This window comes from Rhinopithecus roxellana, chromosome 1 (assembly GCF_007565055.1).
Source record: "Rhinopithecus roxellana isolate Shanxi Qingling chromosome 1, ASM756505v1, whole genome shotgun sequence".
NCBI classification, from domain to species: Eukaryota; Metazoa; Chordata; class Mammalia; order Primates; family Cercopithecidae; genus Rhinopithecus; species Rhinopithecus roxellana.
This window is the reverse complement of record NC_044549.1, coordinates 198,581,448-198,603,914: the sequence shown is the minus strand read 5'-3', so window position 1 is coordinate 198,603,914 and position 22,467 is coordinate 198,581,448. Positions and strand designations below refer to the sequence as shown.

Below are 22,467 nucleotides of genomic sequence, written 5' to 3'. Positions count from 1 at the left end.
ACAGAGGGGTTTCGTCATATACACCACCTCTAGTTTCACAGCTTTAGAATACACTATGATACTCTCAATATAAAAACTACAATGTAAGTACAATAACCTTTCTGGAATGACTTAAAAGACATGTATGATAGTCAGAAACTTTAGATATCACTGTACTGAAGAGAAGGAAAATGAAAGAAAGCAAGGGAAAGACTGTTGGCTCGTAAGTAGTAGGTTACCTCCTTCATTTGATATTTTTCAAGAGGAAAACTTGTTTTTCCCTTTTTGGCTTCTTGATATTTACGCCCAGTAACCTCAACAAAACTAACAGGATTCAACATTAGCCACTGTAAAAACACTGAAGTGTTTAACAGGACGTTTCCGAGGGTTTTGGCTTAATACAAACAAACCCTTAATATGTATGTGAGGTAAGTAAACATTATAGTAATCATTTTACTGTAACAATAAAGGACTAGAAAGGTAAGAAGCCGGTGGTTTCAGCACAGACTCTGTAAAATCACGTATTAAAGCCTTCTGACCCCTCGCACATCTGGAAGGTACCCAGCCCTGCACCAGCTACCAGAGACCTAGAGACTAAGTGAGGCGACGCAGGCCCAAAGCCAGCGGTTCCAGTGAGGGAGGGCAGTTTCACGATAGGGAGCAAACAGTGAGGTGGAAGGGGGAGGGAGGCGCAAGAGTGTCAATTAGCGTTCAGGTTTAAAGGAGACCTCAAATGTGGGATGAGCAGAGCTGGTCAGGCCAGAGAGGCAGGAAGATTACAGGCAAAGCAAAACCTGTGTGAAGGCCCATGGCAGTGCCCACCCAATTTGTACAACACTAAAAGAAATCTCACTTAGTAATATCGGTGGAAGAATTAACCTTAAAATAATCAGACTACGTCGTTACATAAAATTTTGCCTCTCTAATTATATATTCTTCCTTTGACACTGTGAGCCAGCAGAATCCCCTTTAAGTCCCCAAGAGAGACTTCATTACTGCCATAGCAACCTCGTTGTTCCCCGCCTTTGCTGGACTCTGGCATCGAGCCAAGAAAAGCAGCTCGTTTATGGTGAAATAATCAAGTCACTAGGGACCAAGTTTTTACTTTGCACAGCCAGCAAAACATAACCTGTTTCTAATTTAAACACTAAGCAATCAATATTAAGTCCCAGTTTTAAGTGCTTAAAAATAATCTACAGAGATTTCTGTGTACACAAATCCAGTCAGAGATGCTTACGCTCAAAATGTTTCTTTCCCTGAATGTAGTGGGCACATTCTCCTGGGTATGACTAATTTCTTTGGGATTAATGCACTAACTCTTCTACAGCCTTAGGGGACAATTTATAGAGCTTCCCAGGTCCAACTGTCTAAATTACTCTACCTATAAAACCATGCCCCTGGCCCGGCACGGTGGCTCACGCCTGTAATCCCAGCACTTTGGGAGGCCAAGGCGGGCAGATCACCTGAGGTCAGGGGTTTGAGACCAGCCAGACCAACATGGAGAAACCCTGTCTCTACTAATAATAGAAAAATTATCTGGGCGTGGTGGCACATGCCTGTAATCCCAGCTACTCGAGAGGCTAAGGCACAAGAATCACTTGAACCTGAGGCAGAGGTTGCGGTAAGCTGAGATGGTGCCATTGCGCTCCAGCCTGGTCAACAAGATAAAATTCTGTCTCAAAAAACAACAACAACAACAAACCCATGCCCCATTGGTTTTTTTGGACACTGGGTTAAAGTGGAAATTTTTACCTATTTTTAAATGGCTTAAAACACACACACACAGACACACCCATTATTTCAGCGTAACCAGCAGTCAGACAGAGAGGAAGGTTCAGAGACTCATGAGCCCATGGAACTCTCCTATGTCTGGATGGTGCCATAGCTGTGCAGTGACTCTGGGGAAGAGGCTGGGAAAACAGAAGGCAATTGTTCAAGGTGGGGGAAGGGGTACAATGCTTTAAGTAACATAAGAAAGCCAGAGACCCCATATTCTGCTGATGGGTGAAGACAAAGGCTGGAGTAGAGAAATGAGGATTCCACTTCATTACTGGGCACTCACAGCCCAAGGACTCTTTCTGACAGAAATGTAGACCTGCAACAGGCCTTAGAGACCATCTCCAGAGGATAAAAACCCAAATGCCTATAGGAGTCAGCAAGGTTACTACATGTATCTGAACAAAGGGCCACTCTCTATAACTAATAAGAAAACCATTCTCTATAACTAATAGAGAACGATGGAGGCTGTTGCAAACTTTCCAGCCCTGACTTAAGGTCCACCTGAAAAAAAAAATCCCTATGTGAAACAAAAATCTCACAGGTGGGATCTGACCTGTGGGATCACACTGTGAGATCCCAGATGGTCTAACTCTCTCATTTTACAAGAAGGGAAACCTTACCTTTTTTTTTGAATGTTTAGTATGAGCTAGACATCACTCTTAGTACTTTAGGTGTATAAACTCATTTAGTGTTCACAACAACCCTAGGAGGTATTGACTCCATTCTAGAAATAAGAAAACCGAGTCACAGAGAGGTTATGTAATTTGTCCAAGGCCACAAGATGACTGTGCCTGGTAAGCTAAAATTCTAACCCAGGCAGCCTGGCCCTTATCTGCTATGCTTCCCTGAACTCTCCTTGAACCTGTAATTTGGCAAGCTTGGTTTATAGTCTAGCATTAGTCAGATTCACTTTCCTTGGTTTTACCTTTTGCCTCAAGGAAATGAATGTGTGCTCTGGTCTTGGGACTTATCACTAGACCACAAATGTTGGAGTCAAGGAATGTTGACCAAGGAAGCCCCAAATAAAAAGCTGTTCTGCTCTGTTAGAGAGAGAGAGAGAAAGAAAACACAGGCTGGTAATTGTAGCCACCTGCTCATATGCCTCACAATCTACTCCTTCAGTGGGGGGTGTACACACTTGGTCTTTTGGGCATAAAACCAAACGCTTTCTGCATTTACCAAAACCAATTCTGACCCTTCATAAAGCATGACCAGTCCCTCTTCCAGAGTTGTGGGAAATTGTTTACTGAGCTGGATAAACTAATTAAGATCCCAAGAATGCTACCCCTCCCAGCCCTCCACCCCTTCTGACTCATCACCTCTACCCTCCTGCTTGGAACATCTCTGGTTTAACTGGGGTAGGTTGAGATCAAGGCCATGCCTACCTGGAAAGGGACTATAGACACTGGGCCCATTGTTGTTTGCCTGGCAATCAATCTGGCCTGCAAATCTATGAAGTCTTACAGCCAGGTCAGGCCAGGCCCATAGCAGAAAAAGTGATCTAGTGGGTATCTAGGCAGGGCTAACTCGGGCCTTACCCCTCCAGTAGTCATCTAGCCCCAGCACAGGCCCTAAGGCTGATTCCTCTGTGTGTACACGTGCTCACTTCTGAGCCTGCAGAAGCGTTCCTGTGAATGGGTACCAGACCAATAGTAAGTACATTCTGAGCTTTTCATCACAAGCCTTTGTTTGAAGTTTCTGCGAGAGTTATCTCATCAGCTTGGGAGACTTTGATCACAATTAGCCTCAAAAGGCTTCTGCAGGTTGCCTCTCTGCTTTGTACCCACCCCCAGCCCTTCAGCCAGGAACAGTGTCCCTTTTAGCAGCACTAAGCAGGCAAGGAACCCAGATATAGTGGTTCTACCCACCAATGCAGGCTTGAAGATTCTGGTTCAATTTTAGTGAAAAATACAACTGATCACATTGAAAAATATTTAAGATCCCAAAGGGAAGTGACTAGTGCAGAATATCCTGAAACATTTATGAATGAAAAATGTTCTCCTAAACTCCCCTAGTTAAAAACCCAAGTCTCTCTGAGAGGCTAAACCACAGTCCTAAACCCATCAACACAATGGTCGGAGACTGAGAAGCAACTTGATGGCTCACCGCCTAGTGGCAGCACAGGGTGACACACCAGCTCATTAAAATCTTACCTTCCTCTTGGGCTTCAGATAGAAACTACTTTTTCCTAAAGTTTCCAAGTTCTCATTTAAAATAGCCTACTCTCAGCTACAATCAGTAAACCAAAGACATGAGAAGGTCAGATTTTGCTCCCAGTTGAGTGACAGTGCTGCCAGGCATCTCTGCAGCTGGGCTCAGGGTCAGTGAAGCAGTCTTTCCAAACGGCTGTGAGGGCTATAGCAAAGATTTTTCATCATTCCCAAGAAACAGGGCAAATTATGGAGGTGGCAACAATGTCTTTCTTGGCTCCATGTATTATCATTCCAAGTAGACAAAACCAAGTGAAATGAGTTAGCAGAAATTCAATTAGTTTTCTGAGACCTCTCTACCCCTGGGAATTTAATTAAAACTGGAAGTTGCTGACAAGAAGTTAAATCAAACTAGACTCAGAGCAGCAGAAGAAACCCTCATCATCATCACCGCCGCCGCCACCACCACCATCACCACCAATTTCTTTCCTTCCACTGGGTAGCAACTACGTTTCAGCCTGTGGATAGGCAAATGCCTTGAGCTCTCCAGCAGAGGCCCTATGCCTGGAGTCCAGGTGGGAGTGGGCGTGTGGCACCCTTATTGCTGGGCACATCCACGGGTGTCCAGAAGCCATTCCTATTCACTGATTCAGAATCAAAGGACATGCTTGTTTATGCAATTAAAATAATTATGCTCCTTGAAGACTCAAGTGAGGTTCTGATACAGGTGGCAGCCATCAGTGCTTGGTAACCTCTCCCATCTCTGTAGGAAATGGGGTTTTGTGACTCTCATGGTGATTCTACTTGCTGGGCTGATTACATTAGCTGAGCCACTTAAAGAAGCTAAAGTGTGCCACTTTGAGACTGTCTATCTTGGGAAATCAATTCAGGAGAACTACCTAGAAACTGGAGCTCTTGGGACTGTGGATTGAGACCCATGGAGGAGGAAAAGAGACCAGGAGGCAGCCACTCTAAGGCAGGAAAGACAGGCTACTTCTAGAAGCCAGATCTTGGGAAGAGGCAACTCAAAGGATCCTCTCACACTAGAGTCACTCTTCCTATACAGCTGGGACAAGAAAGGGTAAGAGCAGCAGGCTAACTTGGAGTCATATTTAGACAAAGAGTCACAATGAAATGTATCCCCTATACCAAGCATCTGAGGGCAACACCCTCTCTTTGGTGTGGTTGGGCTGAATGTCTTTGGTCTGCTTAAAATGAATGAGGTAGAAGGTAATGAAGGAGATGAAAAAGAAAGCAAATTACAGTTCCTTACACATTGTCTGCTTGTCAGTGACTGCTTACTGCATTGAATTAGGCAGATTAAGGCTACCAGAGGCATTTTGCTTCCTCCAAGAACAAAGAAAAAGATAAATTGGGGGCTTGAACAAGGTCACCATCATCCACAGTAACTTAGAGGATGTCCCAATTCCATGGGACAACTCAAGCTGGTGAGAGAAGATGAGCAGAACCAGGAGAGATGACTTGGGGGACCAGAGCAGAGGACAGGAGTGGGCTGGAAAAAAACTGACCAGAAAAATGAACATGGATAGTTCTTGGACTCCCCAAGAGCAGCCCTCCAAAGCTGACTTCTATAGGCTGCATGAAGTAAAACGAGCAAAGATTCACAGGTTGGACAGACCTAAGCTGGCATTTTTAGCTTTGTAACCCTGGGAAAGTCACTTACCCTCTCTGAACTCATTTGTCATTTCTCTTATAGGAGTACTGTGAGAATCAGCTTCCGTGTATGGAAGTTCAGACTGGAAGGCTGTAACTACCCTACAGAAGTGGGTTAACATTTGTGCAGAAAAGGGCTGCCGTTGCGGTCCAAGGCTGCTATTTTCAGAAGGGTCTGTTTGCAGGGTTGGCCCTTGGCTGCCATCTGGGAATCTGGCTCTCAGACTATTCCCAGTCAATAGTAAACTGACGGGGGTAGTCCATTGTGCCTATATTGTGCAAATAATATCATTTATGCTGAACATTTGCTTTCCTTTAGAAAACTTCATTATGTATTAAGCAGCGAGTGTCTATGTGACCAGCCCCCAGTAAAAATCTTGGGTGCTGAGTCTCTAATGGGCTTTCCTGGGCAGAAATGTCACAAATAAGTTACTGTATTTTCACTGCTATAATAAACCTTAGCTGTGAGTATCACTATATGCTAAGTCCAGCAAATCTCTGAATGTGGAGGAGGTGATCTTGGGGATCTTGATACAGGGTCAACATTATACACCTACACCCAGCATGAGCCCACAGAGATCCTTACCCACTTCAAGAAGGCCTGGCTTCCAGAAGCAAGGTAAATAGAAGATGGGACCTGGCCAGCAACCCAATAAAAAGCCCCAACCCCTAGAACGTGGAGCTAATGATACTTATTGAACTTACTGACAAAATAAGGAAAAATAATACTTATTGAAAGCCCACTGGGAGTCTCAGTCACTGTGATAAGTACTCACTCTATTCATTTCCTCTTCATCACCACGGCATTATTTATTATCCTCATTTTTTAGATGAAGAAATTTGGCCACAGTGAGACTGAGTAACCAGCCTGAGATCACAAAGCTGGCCAGAAAAGGAAGTGACATTCTGGCCCAAGGCTGGCTGCAGACACTACAGAGCCCTCTCTCTTCTCAGCACCCATACCGCCTGCCTAGCTGCCACTTCCTCAGCCTGTCAGGCTGCTTGGCTGACCCTAGGCTTCATCTGTCAAACAAATCATGAACAGTTTTCTGCAGAACTACAGTAGGAAGAGAAACAGTACATTTTAGACCAAATGATCCTTACTGTGTATGATGTTTTTCAAAGCACCATAACACAATCATTTCATCTGACCCTCATCACAATCATGCGCTAGGCTGCCTGGCAGATGTCCTCCTTTATTGGACAGGGAAAACAAGGCCAGCAATAGCCAGGTGGTTAAGACTAGGGCAGGACTCAAGCCAAGAGTCCTGACCATGCACCTGGCACATAGGAGGAGGTCAGCAAATGCCTGCTGGATGGCTGAATGATAAGTATAAAAGTGGGTTCAACAGGAAACTAGAGGTTCATTTTCTGAACCGTCATCTTTAAAATCATTTTTCGTTAGAATTTTTTCTTTAGAAATATCTGCATAATACTGACCAGTCAACAAAGAACTCCAAGTAGCCTTCATTTGGTTTCTCCAGCTTCGGCGTCCCCATTTCTGCTTTCACGCCCACCAAGATGTCTGTGTGACCCTGCAGACACATGCAAGAAGGGTCCTCACTCAGAGCAGGCAGCCAGGCGCTCCACCACCTCCCTCCTCTTCTGGACATACACCCCTGGGGGACTCTTTTAGGAGCAGTGCTAAGACTTGGAAAGTGGTCTTTGGAGGAGGTGAGCAGTCTTTCAGATATGGAGACACCCCCCTCCCTGAGTTTGGCTTGGATCTTTGATTTCCCCAAGAGCAATCTGCATTCCAAAAGCCAGATGGCGTCAGTGGCTCATTCCTTAGGGTCTACTCATTTCTCCACCTGGGCTTGAACCATGGTCACAGTACTCACCAGCTTGACCCTGGCGGACCCACTGGTGTTGGACACCACATCGGTTTCCACTTCAACACATCGGTAATCCTCACAGCCACGGCCATCCACGCGGAGGTCTTCCTAGGTGTTAACAATCACAATCCTATAGCTGTCACCCCAGACCAATAATAGACTCCTAAACTAACTCACTCATTTTCCCCCTAGAGAAGATATATGCAGAATATCTTTTCCTCTTAGTGGATCATCTAAAATTCTGTCCTTGTAGCTAACAACAACATTACTATTTTACATATGAGGAAATGGAGACTCAGAGAAGTTGAGTGACTTGTCCAAGGTCCTACAGCTAGTGAAGACAAAGCTAGTTTTCCATGCCAGTTGTGTCTGATTGCAAAATCTACACTACATACCACTATACAGAATATGCACACAAAAACAAGATCTGAACAAGAGACAAAATAAGTCACCTCTCTCCAAATCTGCAATTCTTAAATTGCACCAAGAAGTATATGTGTCAGAGCTACAGGGTACAATCATCTCAACTGAAGCCCTCCTACCCCTAAAATTCAAAAAGATCTACTGTGTAAACAGGGAAAGACACCTAATCTTCTAAGGAGGCAGTCTAGAACAGGGTCAACAAACTAAGAAACCTTGTTTTTGTAGTTTTACTGGAACACAGCCATGTTCACTTGTTTAGGTATTGTCTATGATTGCTTCTGCCCTACAAAAGCAGAGCTGAGTGGTTGGGCCGGAGATATGATCCATAACGCCCCAAATCTTTACTATCCAATCCTTTACAGGAAGTTTGCTGACTCTTTTGGCAGAAGATGGTTTTCAGGGAGGTCTATGCGCTGCCTGTTCCTTCTGCCCATTTATTTACTCCTTCAATTACTTATATCAGTACAACTCATTGGTATCTTTTATGCTATGGTTATAATCCACTACTATCATTAGTTATTTTGCTGCTCAAAGTGTTCCAAATTTGGCCACTGGGGGCTTCTTTGGGTTAGTTTTTGTGCTCTTTCAACATGCCACCAACTTTTTGTGAGTAATTATATACTTTCTGCAACACAAGATTTCTATCCTCTTGTGTTTTCTCTGTCCAGCCCTAGGGATCAAGCCTTTCTCCAAGGAGCCCTGGTTGCTTTTATTGGGGAATGGTACCGAAAACCAGGATCTAGGCTCTAAGTTCATTGCTGTTGGAATATTATTTCTTTCAGAACTTCTTAGCAGACAGAGCTAGAAAATACAGGTATGTATACTAACCCCCCCACCCTCTCAAATCTATGTGTAATTCTGTATCTATCTACATATCTATTAAAAAGCCATGAGTTCATACTGATAGCTAATTCCAATCTAACATCACATGGTTCATTCTAGCCTTCCTCCTTTTCTTATTTGTAACTTCTTTCTCAAAGAAGGAGAAACCTGGTTCTTATTATCTACCATGCATTTCTATATTTGTTCAATCTTAGCATACACATAGTTTCCAAATTTCTAATCCATACCCCTGTGAGAAACAAATTTACTAACGGTGCACAGCATTTGTATAAAGTTCTGTCTTTAGCCTCATGGTATTCAGCCAAAATACTGTTTTCCAGTTACTTGAGTTCTTTTCTTCCACGTGCCCTTCAGTGTGGTTGCATTATTCACTTGTAACACAGACTCATTTTTAACTTGTAACTTTTTTTTCAGACTATAGCTCTGTCGCCCAGGCTGGAGTGCAGTATGGCAGGGTTCACTGCAACCTCCGCCACCTGCGTTCAAACGCTTCTCCTGCCTCAGCCTCTGAAGTACCTGGGATTACAGGCGCACCACCATGCCTGGCTATTTTTCATTTGCAAATTTTTGTATTCCATTTTGGGTTCCCCTACATCCTGGTTACTTTTACTTACTTACTTTCTGGGTTTGTGAGCTATCACTATAGTTCTAAGAGACAAAACTCAGAAAAGTATGCTCAGAGAAATGTCACTCTCCTCTTCTCTGTATTATGCTATTTTCATGCCCCTTTCTTTCCATTCACCCCAGGTTTCTCTTTAGTTTCTGGTTTATCTTTCTTGTATTTTCTCTGCACAAATAAGCAAATACATGAATTTTTAAATATCCCCTTGTTTCTTATATGAAAGGTGGAACACTATAGATACTCTTACATTTTTTTTTAACACTTAACTATATATATACATGCAGGAAATCTTTCCACGTTGGCTCATGGAGCTCCTTCTCATTCTTTGTAAACATTTTTCAAAAGCAGTTTTTTTCAGAAAAAGAATCATTAGTTTAATCAGATTCTCCAAGGAGTTGATGCTTCCCAGAAACATAAAAAATAAAACAAAACACTGCTCTAAAGTATGTGGCTGACAGTTTATCTTTAAACTGCCTGGCTAACTGCATATGTTACTGACTTTTTTGAGAAATTAAACAGAGAAAAGCAAAACACTACAGCACCACACGTACCAATGATCACCCTCTGCCATACTTGCTTCAGGTCTTTCACCTGTTTAACTTTTCAATGACAGAAAATAAACATCACAAATCAGGTGGAAAGTCCTGCGCAGCCCATCCTTTCCCAGCACCTTTCCTCCCTAGAAGAAATCACTATCTTGAGTCTGGAGATGGATTCAAAAAGCAACAGAATTTCAAGTCTAAGAGAGTGAGCCTTTGGGGTAGAACTCCAGAAGGTGATCCCTCTTCACCGGAGGACCCATAACTATGTAACTGTGTCTCTTCCCAACCTCACCCATAGAAACTGAAGCCTTTCTAGCTCAATCTCTCACACTCCACCCCTCTCCACCCCCATGTGCCCCACTCCCCAGCTAGGAAAGTGAAAACCCAGCCCAGAAACGTTATTGACAAGGAGCTCTTCGTGGGGTGTAGATACCGTATAACAGTGAACAATCATTAGGAACATGACTCATGGTTCCAGGCCAGCTCCTGGCACTAACTAGCCACTTGACTTAGGACAAGCCCCTTCCCCCTCTGGATTAGTTTCCTCATTTGTAAAAGATGGAGATTAAATTAGTCTCAAAGTGATTCTCTAATTCTACAGATCTATAAATTAAAATGGCTGCAATTATTTGCAATAAATAATAGCAGCTGCTATTTACTGTGCATTTACTATATACCAGATAATGTGCAAGGAATACTGCATAGTTAACGCATTTAATCTTTTCAAAAATCCTGTAAGTGTTATTCATTCCATTTTACAAATGAGAAAACTGAGGTTAAAAGATGTCAAATGAATGGCCCAAGTTCATACAGCCAGTAAGTAGCATTTAAGCCTCAAGTCAGAGCTCTTAACCTCTGCTACACAGTAACCTATGCTACACAGTCCACTGCATTCTAAAGGGTCTCTTCACTTTATAAAAGGACTCAGCACAGACCTCCTTCATAGGATGAACTGGCTGGCCACAAGGTCACGGGATTTACTACTGCTGCTTCTTCCCTTTTTTTTTTTTTTTTTTGAGACAGGATCTCACTCTATCACCCAGGCTGTAGTGCAGTGGCGATCACTGCAGCCTCAAACTTCTAGGCTCAAGCAATCCTTCTACCTCAGCCCTCTGAGTAGCTAGGACTACAGGCACATGTTACCATGCCCAGCTAATTTTTATTTTTTTTAATTTTTTTTTTTTTTGAGATGGGGTCTTGCTATGTTGCCCAAGTTGGTCTCAAACTCCTGGCCTCAAGTGACCCACCTGCCTTAGCCCCCCAAAGTGCTGGGATTACAGGCATGCGCCACCACATCTGGTCCAACTACTGCTTCTAACATATCACTTGCTCTGAAAGATTAGTCTCACCTCTTTGTAGTGAAAATGTACTTGGTCCAGGATGGGGCTGGTGGGCTGTCAGAAAACTGAGCCTCATCAGACATTGCCTTTCCAGCCTTTAATTCACTCTCTGCCTCCTGGAGGAAGGTTCAGGTGATAAGTAAAAGATAAATGAAAAGCTACACATTTTCCTTTCCAAGTATGCATATTTTTTTTCCATAGAAAAAAAGAATAGAAGGAAAACAAACCAAAAACCAAACCAGTCCATGAATCACTGTACCCAGGGCAACTTTTTTTTAATCCAGTTTTCTTTATAAGAGGCTTAGGAAATTGTCCAAACCTGCCTGGCCTAGCTCAGAGCCTGGTGCCCTACCACAGTTTTTATTTATCTGCAGCAGTAAGGAGCAAAGGAATTAATCCATGTGTGAACATTTAAATAGGAGTTACCCTGAGGTAAAAGCTCCATTTTAAAACTCAAGAGATGTCAATAGCATGGAGTGGTGTCCCCTCCTTCTCAGCAGAGGAGACTGATGTGCCTCTAGATCAAGGGCTTCTAGATGCCAGGAAAGCTCTTGGTGACTTTCATAGTTGTTACCCATGTGATCACAACAACCCTACCAGTAGGGTGTGGTGTGGTGGAAACAGTCACCTTCCAAATTATACTTAAATCTCTGCTGTCACATGCCAGTTTTGCGACCTTGACCTCAATAGCTCTAAGCCTGTTTCTTCAGTAGAAAGTAGGGATAACCCCGACCTTACAGAGTTACAAGAGAACAGAAACGTCATAAAGCATTTAAGGGAGCCCTTCAGTATAACATACAGGAGTCTCCCCAAAGCAGTTCACTTCCCCTGCTTCTGGGGGCATGCATTAACTCACTGCATCCTCAAAAACAACCCTGAGAGAGGTTACAGATAAGAATGGAGGCACCTAAGTTTCAATCTCCTGTTTGTGACAGAGTGGAAGGACATTTAAGCCCAGACCTGCTTTCCCTCACACCCAGGAAGCCCAGTCCTATTACTTCTTAATAGAAACTGACAAGTTGGCGCTACCAATCTGACACACCTGGAAGGATTTTAGACTCAAAGTGGTCCTCTGAGGTTATGTTAACCCCTCATTACTTTGCTTTGACTTGTCTAATACTCCAGATTCCTAGAGGAAAAGTGAGACTAAATTCCTTCCCCTACTAGAAGGTGACCCCCCGCTTAGGAAAGGGACCACATTTGGTCTAGCTTTGCAGGCTTGGGCCCACGACACAGCAGGCAAAACTAGGTGTTGATCCTTGTTTGACTTTCCAACCCTGTTGAGTAGCCAGGCATTCCTCTGAAAGGATATGGCTCCATAAGGCTGTACCTTGCAGTGTCTGGGCATAAACCTTTCTGTGCCATGGGTCTGTAAACAGAAAGGGCAGAGAGCTAAAAATCAAGAGTCCTGGGGGCCGGCTCCAATTCTGTCATGCCCAGATTCAGCAACTGAATACTGACTGCTCTATCTCATAGTTGAAAACCAGGCTGAGGCCCTGATCTCCCTCTTCCATGCTATAACCCTAAACAATGCTTACAATGAAAGCAAGATCCACAGAAAAGAAATGGAAGCCATCAGCTGGGCTACAACTCCCTTCAACAGCCAAGAACATACAATAAAATGGCTTTCACAGGGTTCCAAGAGCCCTGTGGTAGGGTTAGTCAATTGCCATGGCCAGGTCCAAACCTATGAGGGCCAGTTTAATATCCAGGTCATGGCCATAGCACTCAGTAGCCTGAATGTGGGAAAGCTTTATTGTGCCTACAGTCCTGTAAAGGCCACGTAACAGTCACCATCCATCCCCAACAGCCAGGACCAGGGTATGTGCCTGAACCAAAGGCATATAATCCAAACGGTGACCAGCTCTGTTTGGCATGAAATACTTGCAGACCAAACTGATTCTCTCATTGGAATCTGATCTCTGATCTGAGAAACACTTGAGAGAAGAAAGGAGTTAAAGAGCTGACAGGTCATGATATGGAGGAGCCCAGAGAGGCCACATAAAAGTAAAGGTATCGGGCAGAGGCAGATTCTACAAAGAAGGGAAGCTGGACAGCAAGTGCCTGCAGAGAAGGGATAAATCTTGGCAAAGAAAAGCAGAGGTGTCACTAGAGATAAAGACAGTCATACAGCCACACAGGTCATGAGATAATCCACACAGCCCATGAGAGGTGGTACCTCAGAGCCGTCTGGGGACTTTCCAGCTCTTGCCACAGATCCCCCTTCTCTTTTTTCTTTCTCTCTTTTTTTTTTAAGGGACAGAGTCTCCCTCTGTCACCCAGGCTGGAGTGACAGCTCCAACTCCTGGGCTCAAGCGATCCCCTGGCCTCAGCCTCCCAAGCAGCTAGGCCTACAGGCACACACCACTGCACACCTAATTTTTTTTTTTTTTTTTTTTTGAGATAGGGTGTTGCTATGTTGCCCAGACTGGCCGCCAACTCCTGGCCTCAGGTGATCCTCCCACCTCAGCTTCCCAAAGGGCTGGGATTACAGGTGTGAGTCACTGCAACCGGCCTATCCCTTTTCTTGCGATAATTGAAAAATCCCGATTCCTTCAAATCAAAAGAGGTTAATTCTCAAGAGCCACAGGCTGAATCTTTAATGAGGTCACTATGAAGGTTGGGGATCTAGTGTGGATGGTTTAGGACAAAGTCACACTTTTGATGGAAAAACAAACTTGAAAGGGAGCCAACATTTTTTTCTGTGTTGACCACAGCCCAAGTGCTTGACATCTCTTATCTCAACATTCCTCACAACCCCATTCTACCTCCAGGTGCCTAAGTCCCCATTTTACACAAGGGGAAGCAGGCTCAGTTATGCAGGTAAAATCACTTATTGTAAATGGTGAAGGTGCCTGCTCAGTCTGACTCCAAAGCCTCATTCAGAAAGAGGCAGGAAACCATACGACTTCAGCAGGAGAGAGCAGAGATTCCTACATCTCTGGTCAGTGGCTTGCCCATGGGCCAATGTCTGGTGGCTGCCCCCAAATTTCCGAACACTTTATGATAATGTCCATTCTCAGGCCCCAGCCCCAGAGAGTCTGATTCAGGATGTTGGGGTGAAGCCTCAGACTCTGTATTTTGTAGGTGAGTAAAATGCACTTCAAGGCTTCAGAATTCCTGGACTAAGAGGGAGGTTAGCAATGGCTTCTCATGGATGAAGAAAACACATATCTAGCCAGTTAAGCCATAAAAGAGGATAAATCCTAGATTCTAAAAATTCTGAAGTCTGCTCCAAGTTCTGCATAGTATGGGCAGAGAAAATAATTTACAATACTAGTGAGACAAAAGCTATACAAAGAAATGCAATATAGGGTTCTAAAGGAACTTATAATCAATGTGGGAAAAACGCAACCAAAACAACAATACAGCAGTATATGCCACATACTATTTAAGCTCTAGAAAAATCAAGGAGTGGGAGGTGTCAATTAGAACTTTCTCTTTCCCACATCACACACCGGGGCCTATTGTGGGGAGGGGGGAAGGATAGCGTTAGGAGATATACCTAATGTAAATGACGAGTTAATGGGTGCAGCACACCAACATGGCACATGTATACATATGTAACAAACCTCCACGTTGTGCACATGTACCCTAGAACTTTAAAAAAAAAAAAAAAAAAAAGAACTCTCTCTTTCCCTTCCTATTTCCCCACAAACTTTCAGAGAAAAGGAGAAAGAAAAGGAGGTAGAGGAAGCAAAGATTCTCTCCCGCCTTGATGTCTGGATCCCTACTGAGGAAATGGAAGACAATGACTTTCACTGCAGCAGGAAGGTGGCCTCAGAGTCAAGTATGCGCTTTGCAATCAGACAGATCTGGATTTAAATCCCAGTGCCACCACTCAATTACTGTGTCACCTTGGACAAGTGACTCAACCCGCCCAAGCTCAGTTCCTCCTCTGTAGAGATACTTTACCTTCAGAACTGTTGTAAATATTCAATGAAATAAAAATTATAATACGTACCTAATAAGAATGGGAAATAGCCTTCAAAGGCTGAAAGAAAACCTAACAGAAACCAATCAAATTATTTATCAAAACACTGATTTAATCAACCTTTTTGATTCTCTGCTCTCCCCTGGGAGTGTGGATCTGTTCACCTCAAATTGTATCACCGAGACTCCCTTTGCTGCCTTCTGGTTGGGTTTGTCCAATGGAAGATACCAGATCAGCGGGTGCCCCTCACCCCCAATCTAGGGGCCACATTTCTGATACTGCCTGCATCTATCCAAGACTATGACTTATGTTGGGCAGCCCTTCCTCCACAGTTTCAGCTATCACTGAAATGTGGTAATACTGTTTCCTCCCCTGGCCCCTTCAGACTAGGGGCAGTAGCCACTCCCAGCAGTTGTTTGTCTTGGGGCTCCTCAACATCTCTTATTGGTTCCCTGAAACCCATCCATACTGCTCTAGAATCCCATCATAAAAGTCTCCTGAACTATCTGAAGTGGGTTCCATTTTCTGCCAAAAACTAAAATGATCCACCCTCCCTTCTCACAAACTGACTTCTCCCAAGTATGACACATCCTCTAGTGGCCATGTTTGAGCCTAATTATTCTGCCCATCCTTTCCCTCAACCCCCAAAAAGAACTAGAGTTTCTTTCTCTTGGAAACATGAGTTCAGAACTGAACGAGAAGGAATGGTCTCTTTTACAGAGGAGCTGGGAAGGAACCACATTTTTTCTACCACTGGCCCAAGAAATAGAAAACTAATCTGCAGGGAGACAAAAACAAAGCAAAGAGGGGGAAAAAAAAAAAGCAGCAGAGATTAGCAAGGGACAGCCTTGCTCATCCAAGTGCCCTTGAATTCCTGGAGAAACACTTGCAGCCTTGTAATCCATACTATTTTTCTTGAGCCAGTGTGTTGGTTACCATTACTAGCAACTGAATCCTCAACACAACATCATGAGGTTAATTTCAACTGCTTCTAACTATCACCAAAACAAGATGAAACATTCCCTGAAATAGCAAAAGAACCAAAGGCTGAAGGGAAAGTGACATCAGAAGCTGAAACGGACCTTACTGGACCAAGGGTGAAAAGTAAAACACAAAATGACTAGGACTATACAAGCAACAGGAGTCCAGGCAGGCACTGCTTAAGGTGCACTGCTGGCACTCTATAACCAAGGCAAGAAAAGTGTAGGAGATTTCAGAACTGAATCAGTGGAGATTCATGGTAGGCTCATTCACCTGCATCCTGCCTTTATTTGAATGGTGTAAATTGTGTTTTGCTCCTCTATAAATATGGCATATTTTTAGCCAACATTAATAAGCCCTTATGAAGACGTTGATTTGAAGCCCATTACTCTGCATGGCTCTGTGATACACAGAGTTGAGCATTTACCAACAACTGTGGCCAAATATGTCCATGGTACTGGTGAGAGGGAGGCTTGATTTAAAAAACAAAAACACCATCCAACTAATTCCTCCTTTAAAGCTTACCTTACTCATTCAATGCTACTAAGAACCTACCAAGTGCCAGACACTGGCTATGCCTTAAGGGTCCCCCATACAGAGGAGTCAACAGGCTATTCCTTCCAAGATCCATGACGAGGGAATGACTGAGACTCTAAGACCTCTAGGATTGCACTCCTGGCCACCTGTGCAAGCTGATCTTCCACCATTTCCCCCAGCCCACCCACTGGGCTCCACATGTCCTCCACCTGAGGATTTACAGACTCACCATCCCTTCCTTCTGGAACACTCACGCCTACTTAATTCTCAGTCATGCTGAGAGCTCAGTTCAAATGCTATTTCCTTAGGGAAGCCTCCTCTGACCTCCCAGTCTAGATCGTGTCCCTGTTTTTTCCTTCATAGCACTAGTACAATTTAATATATAAACACTGAAGTACATTTATAATTTCCTTTTTTTTTTTTTTTGGAGACAGAGTCTCGCTCTGTCGCCCAGGCTGGAGTGCAGTGGCTGAATCTCAGCTCACTGCAAGCTCCGCCTCCGGGTTCACGCCATTCTCCTGCCTCAGCCTCCCCAGTAGCTGGGACTACAGGCGCCCGCCACCTCACCTGGCTAGTTTTTTTTTTTTTTTTTTGTATTTTTTAGTAGAGACGGGGTTTCACCGTGTTAGCCAGGATGGTCTCGATCTCCTGACCTCGTGATCCGCCTGTCTCGGCCTCCCAAAGTGCTGGGATTACAGGCTTGAGCCACTGCACCTAGCCACATTTATAATTTCTGCATCTTCCTTCTCGTATGAGAGCTATATAACGACAGGTTCCTTCTTAGCCCGAGTCTAGCTCAGTTCTGTGTTGAATGAATGAACACTGAGTCCTGAAGATACAGAGGAGGAAACCCTGACATGGATTTAGGGGAACAATTCCACCTACTTAGGGAAGCCTTCAGAGCATTACAAGTCCCTGGAATTCTTTTTATTTATTAAAAAAATATATTTTTCTTTAGAGATGGGCTCTCACTGTGTTGCCCAAGCTAGTCTCAAACTCCTAGGCTCAAGCGATCCTCCCATCCCAGCCTTCCAAAGTGCTGGGATTAGAGGCCTGAGCCACCATGCCGGGCCCCTGGTTTACTTTAACTTCTTCAACCTCCACTAACTATACCACTTCCTTGGCATAGATCTTATTACCTTTGTCTTTATTTTATTCACTTTTACTCTCTGTTTGTCTCCCTCCTATCTTTCATTTATTTCACAACCATGTTTTAGCATCCCTACTGCTTCCCACATAACATGCCAGGGGCTAGATATATGTTGGTAAATAAAATTAACTAACTTTGCCCAAATTAGATCCTAGGCATCTCAAGGATCAGAACTGAGGCTTATAGTCTTTTCTTCCCCCACAGCACCCAGCAAATAACAGGTGTGTTATAAATATAAATGATTTTATTACTCATTATAAAGTAATAAAGGATTTATGACTATGGTGGGACTCTGCTGCTGGATAGCTAATGAACTGCCATGGGAATCAAGGATGCTGGGGAGAAATCTCTAACCTTGAAGTTACAGATATGTCCATGCCTCAGTGCCACTTTCAGAGATGAAATGTGAGAGAAAATATGACACATGACAGAGTTAGTACATCACGCTAAGCTGCGGTAACAAAGAAAGAAAACCAAAGGTTTTTAAATTTAGAGGAAAATGGTTATCCTTAATGTGTGCCTAAAAATCATACTTTGAGGATAAAAATCACCTGAACAAAGTGTATACAAAAACATAGCAGGGAAAGACATATCTAATTGCTTTTGGGCATTTTTATGCCCCCTCACACACAAATAACACGTTACCGAGTAATACACACATATGTCCCACTATTGCTAATCCTGAATTATAACTAAAATATGCAACTGTGAGTTCTGACTTTATTATCCAGGCTTAATAAGCTAAATACTGGCATTTCTTCATATATAAAGGGCCCGGAAGATAACAGTAGGTCACGATTTTTAAATGGAAATGTCCTTAACTCACGTTGTGGAACTTTAATGATAGCTGGCTGCTTCAATCTGATGGCTACGTCACGGGACCACTGACTTTGCAGTTGGTACTGACAGAAGAAAGGCATGAGGAAAAGAGGTACGGGCTGTCACCAGAACTCTGCCAAGGATGGGATGAAGAACTCTGATAGGAGGACCACACCGTGGGTTAACAAGTGGAGACAGAGCCAGAAGAGGATATGGGATAGCTCGTTTCCAGGTCCAACATGTTTCAACCCTCATTCTGGAGGGGTCAAAACCAGGGGTTTAATATAGAACACAGAGGACATTAGGTTACAGCTGCCTAGAGATCTTAGTTCTCCATTGGCAAAATGGAAACAGCACTTATGCTATCGGCTGCCTACCGGCTTTTTAAAATTTATTTATTATTATTATTTTTTGAGACGGAGTCTTACTCTGTCGCCCAGGCTGGAGTGCAGTGGCGCGATCTCACTGCAACCTCCGCCTCCCGGGTTCAAGCGATTCTCCTGCCTCAGCCTCCGAAGTATCTGGGACTACAGGAGCACGCCACCACGCCCAGCTAATTTTTTTTTTTTTTTTTTTTTTTGTATTTTTAGCAGAGACGGGGTTTCACCATGTTGGCCAGGACGGTCTCTTGACCTCGTGATCCGCCCGCCTCGGCCTCCCAAAGTGCTGGGATTACAGGCGTCCTAGCCGCTTTTTAAAAACTCTTCCCCCTTTATTTGTACCGCAATTTGTATTTTCAAAGTGCGTTCACCTAGCATGCGCCTCCTAACCACGAGGTGAGGAAAAGCAGGCCAGAAGCCCACCTCCAAACTCCCATTTCCTCGAAGACAAAACTGAGGCTCGGACCAGTTATGTGCGCGAATGCCGAATGGATGGCCCTGGGGGCACTGCTCTCTCACTAAGAAAAGGCCTCCGGGACTGCCCAACGCTTCCTGCCTGGGTTCGGAATCTTATAGACCCGCAAAACTGCAAATGCGCTAACAGTCCTAAAAACGTCCGCGTTGCCAGCTCTGAACTGCAAATGCCGGCAGCAGAGCCGTTTAATCACAAGGTAAACGGAGAGTCGCCGCAGCTCGGCTGCCTCCTCCCTGGCAAACCCAGGGCAGGCCGCGACCCGCAGGGCCAGGCTGAACCCGGCGGCCGACCCAACGCCGCTGCTATCGCTACCTGGACGCCGTGCACGATGTACACCTTCTCCGCCTCGCTCAGCACCACGGACGCCATGCTGCCGAACAGCCCCGCGAGCTGCACGTCATCTGTGCGCGTCTCCTCCTCTGGACCGCGCCCCCACGTCCCACCCACCGCGTCAGCGCGTCATCAACCTGTGCGGCGGCCGCTCCTGCAGCCGCGGCCGCCGCCACTGCCGGGAGCTCGATGGGCTTCTCCTGCGCGCCGCCCGGTGTCTGGCCGAGTCCAGAGAGCCGCGGCGCCTCGTTCCAAGGAGCCATCGCCGCAGCCCGAGGCCGGGTCCCGGGTTGGGGACTGCAGGGGAAGGCAGCGGCGGCCGCGGCGGGAGCCCCACCGGGGTCTGGGACTGGGGAACTGCCTCCGGCTTCACGGTCAGTTGGGAAGGGAAACCGGGGTTGGGGTGAAGAAGCTGGGGTGAGGCGAGCCACACTGGCCGGGGGACTCCCAGTGGGAGAGGCGTGCGGCGTAGTTACTCAGAGCTGGAGTTGACTTAGGAGCTCGTGTGTGTGTGTGTGTGTGTGTGTGTGTGTGTGTGTGTGTGTGTGTGTGTGTGAGAGAGAGAGAGAGAGAGACAGAGAGAGAGAGAGAGACCGAGAGACCCCGACTAAGGAGGGGCGGACGTCGTGATTGGCCCGGGGGTTCTGTTTCCCCGCTCTTCTCTCCTCCATTTCTCTAGTCCCTAGGATGACTGAAGAGGAGAGGAGAGGCGATGCAGCCCTCTGTAGGTAGTTCTCGGTGGGAAGGGTCCAGGAGTGGGGGACACTAGTCCTAAGGCATCCCCACCCCTCCACCCAGGAATATCTCTCGCTGGCTCGCTCACTGTCTATGACCAAACGCTGTCCCACCCAGTACCTTGCTGGGACCTCTTGCCTGGGGTGCTTACCAGAGCGTTGTCCCACAGACAGGGGGGAGGAGGCGCTTGGTAACCGGCGCTGCCGAGGTGCGCAGTGCCCGGACGTCCCCGACGCTTCCTAGCGGGAACTGGAAACCCCAGCTTGATGGCAGTGATCACTGGGAGAGCAAGTTGCCGGAAAAAAAGCCAACCCCAACCCCTTGAGATGGCCGAGTGGGAGTATGGGTATTGGATACCTGGAGAGGATATCTGCAAGGTGAAGCTGGGGTCACCAAAGGAACTCATTAAGGCGGGGCGGACAAGTATGGTGCAAGTTTTAAAGGCGCCGTGTGGATAAATGGGAGAAAGTTAACCCAAATTAGTTGAAGCAAGGAGGGCAGGTTAAAGCAAGTCTGATGACTTTCCTGATGTTCCATTTTTGAGGACCCTCCCTGTTCTCAAAAGTGAAAGTAACCCTAATCAGCTTGATGAACCAAAAAAAAAAAAAAAAAAAAGGTTGGTATTATCAGATAATGGCTTCAAATACAGTTTCAGATAACTATTGGGAGCCTACTATAGACAGGCTTTACCTCTAGAACACAAGAGAAGTAAAACACACTATGCCGGGAGAAGTTCCCTGGGCAGATGAAGGCTCCAGGGCCAACATAACCACAGATCATGGTGATTAGAGCTATGATGGTGGCATCAGTGAGCACAGTGGGATTGGGAGGTCGTCTGATAAGGTTATAGAGAGGAAGTGCCTGCTCACATTCTTAAGCATTAAACTGCTGAGCTCCAAAATTGATGATCAGTTCTTCATAGACTGGACATTAGATGTTTCTTATGTCTGTACATAATTCTCTACAGGGGCACCTAAAAGGAAGACAGCTTGCAGGATTGGACTTTGCCTTCCAGGGAAACTGAAAGAGGTGAAGCCAGAAGGATTTCCTCCCTAATGAAGGCACAGGTGCCCCACCTGTTGTGGCACATAAGTGTGTTTGTGTGTGGTTGGACAGCTGGGTTCTGTGTGAGGAGCTGTGTGTGATAAGATAACATGAGATCGCTAATGTTATAAATGATATTTTCTAGATGTGCTAGAGATTGCTCAGAAAGGAGAGATGCTGGAAGTGGGATTTTAGAAACTAGGATATCTGATGAGACTAAGGATTTAAGAGGTGACAGCAAATGGACAGATCAGAAAGACACAGGAAGAAAAGCCTGAGTTCAGATACCATGGAGTCATCTTTATATAAAGATTTTCATATAGAACATGTATTTGAACTGTCATCCCCTCACAATTGACAGGAATTCCATACTGGACAAGGGTCTGCAGTATTTGCTAAATAATGTTATGAATGATGTCTTATATATGAGGCTAAGTAGCTAAGGGAGATGTAAACAGTAGAATGTTCCTTTTTAAATTGTCTACTAAAACAATGACAGTCTTCACAATCATCTGCTTAAATGCTACCACAACATTTTTATCACCTTTGCTGTAACAGTGCATTGGACATCTTTAAAATCCATAAATTCAGAGTTATTTTTTAGTGTATTGAAGTAAATCAAAGAACATACGATAACCAAAAAAAAATCAAGAAGTCAAGGATGGAACAGTATTAAACCATCTTGTTTTTCCATCACTATTAGATTCATTTATTGAATGAATAAATGAATTGGGGCATACTATTCTGTAGGTTTGTGTATTCTAAAACCTTATACCCTAATTTTTTTTTGTTTTTGTTTTTGTTTTTTGTTTTTGAGACGGAGTCTCGCTCTGTCGCCCAGGCTGGAGTGCAGTGGCCGGATCTCAGCTCACTGCAAGCTCCGCCTCCCGGGTTC

General features: G+C 44.8%; 2 protein-coding genes across 12 annotated transcripts in view; one reads left to right on the top strand and one right to left on the bottom strand.

The window, feature by feature from the left end:
- The window catches only part of EXOSC7 (exosome component 7), a 35,523-nt gene extending 15,649 nt beyond the window's left edge, over window positions 1-19,874 (bottom strand). For all 4 annotated transcript variants that reach the window (XR_004058792.1, XR_749224.2, XR_004058793.1 and 1 more), the window contains exons 1-3: window positions 19,776-19,874; window positions 7,424-7,525; window positions 7,023-7,117 (exon numbers count right to left, since the gene is read on the bottom strand). Coding sequence is in view for 1 of the 4 variants with exons in the window: in XM_010374383.2 (XP_010372685.1) it covers window positions 7,023-7,117; window positions 7,424-7,525; window positions 19,776-19,832 (254 nt within the window). In the remaining 3 variants the exon portion in view is untranslated. The remainder of the gene's footprint in view (window positions 1-7,022; window positions 7,118-7,423; window positions 7,526-19,775) is intronic.
- Window positions 19,875-19,919: 45 nt separating this feature from the next.
- The window catches only part of ZDHHC3 (zinc finger DHHC-type containing 3), a 59,072-nt gene continuing 56,524 nt past the window's right edge, over window positions 19,920-22,467 (top strand). For 7 of the 8 annotated variants that reach the window (XM_030935978.1, XM_030935966.1, XM_030936013.1 and 4 more), the window contains exon 1: window positions 19,920-20,167. The gene's annotated coding sequence lies outside the window, so the exon portion shown is untranslated. Of the gene's footprint in view, window positions 20,168-21,495; window positions 21,558-22,467 lie in introns of all 8 variants that reach the window. The other variant, XM_030935971.1, reaches the window with a different exon arrangement.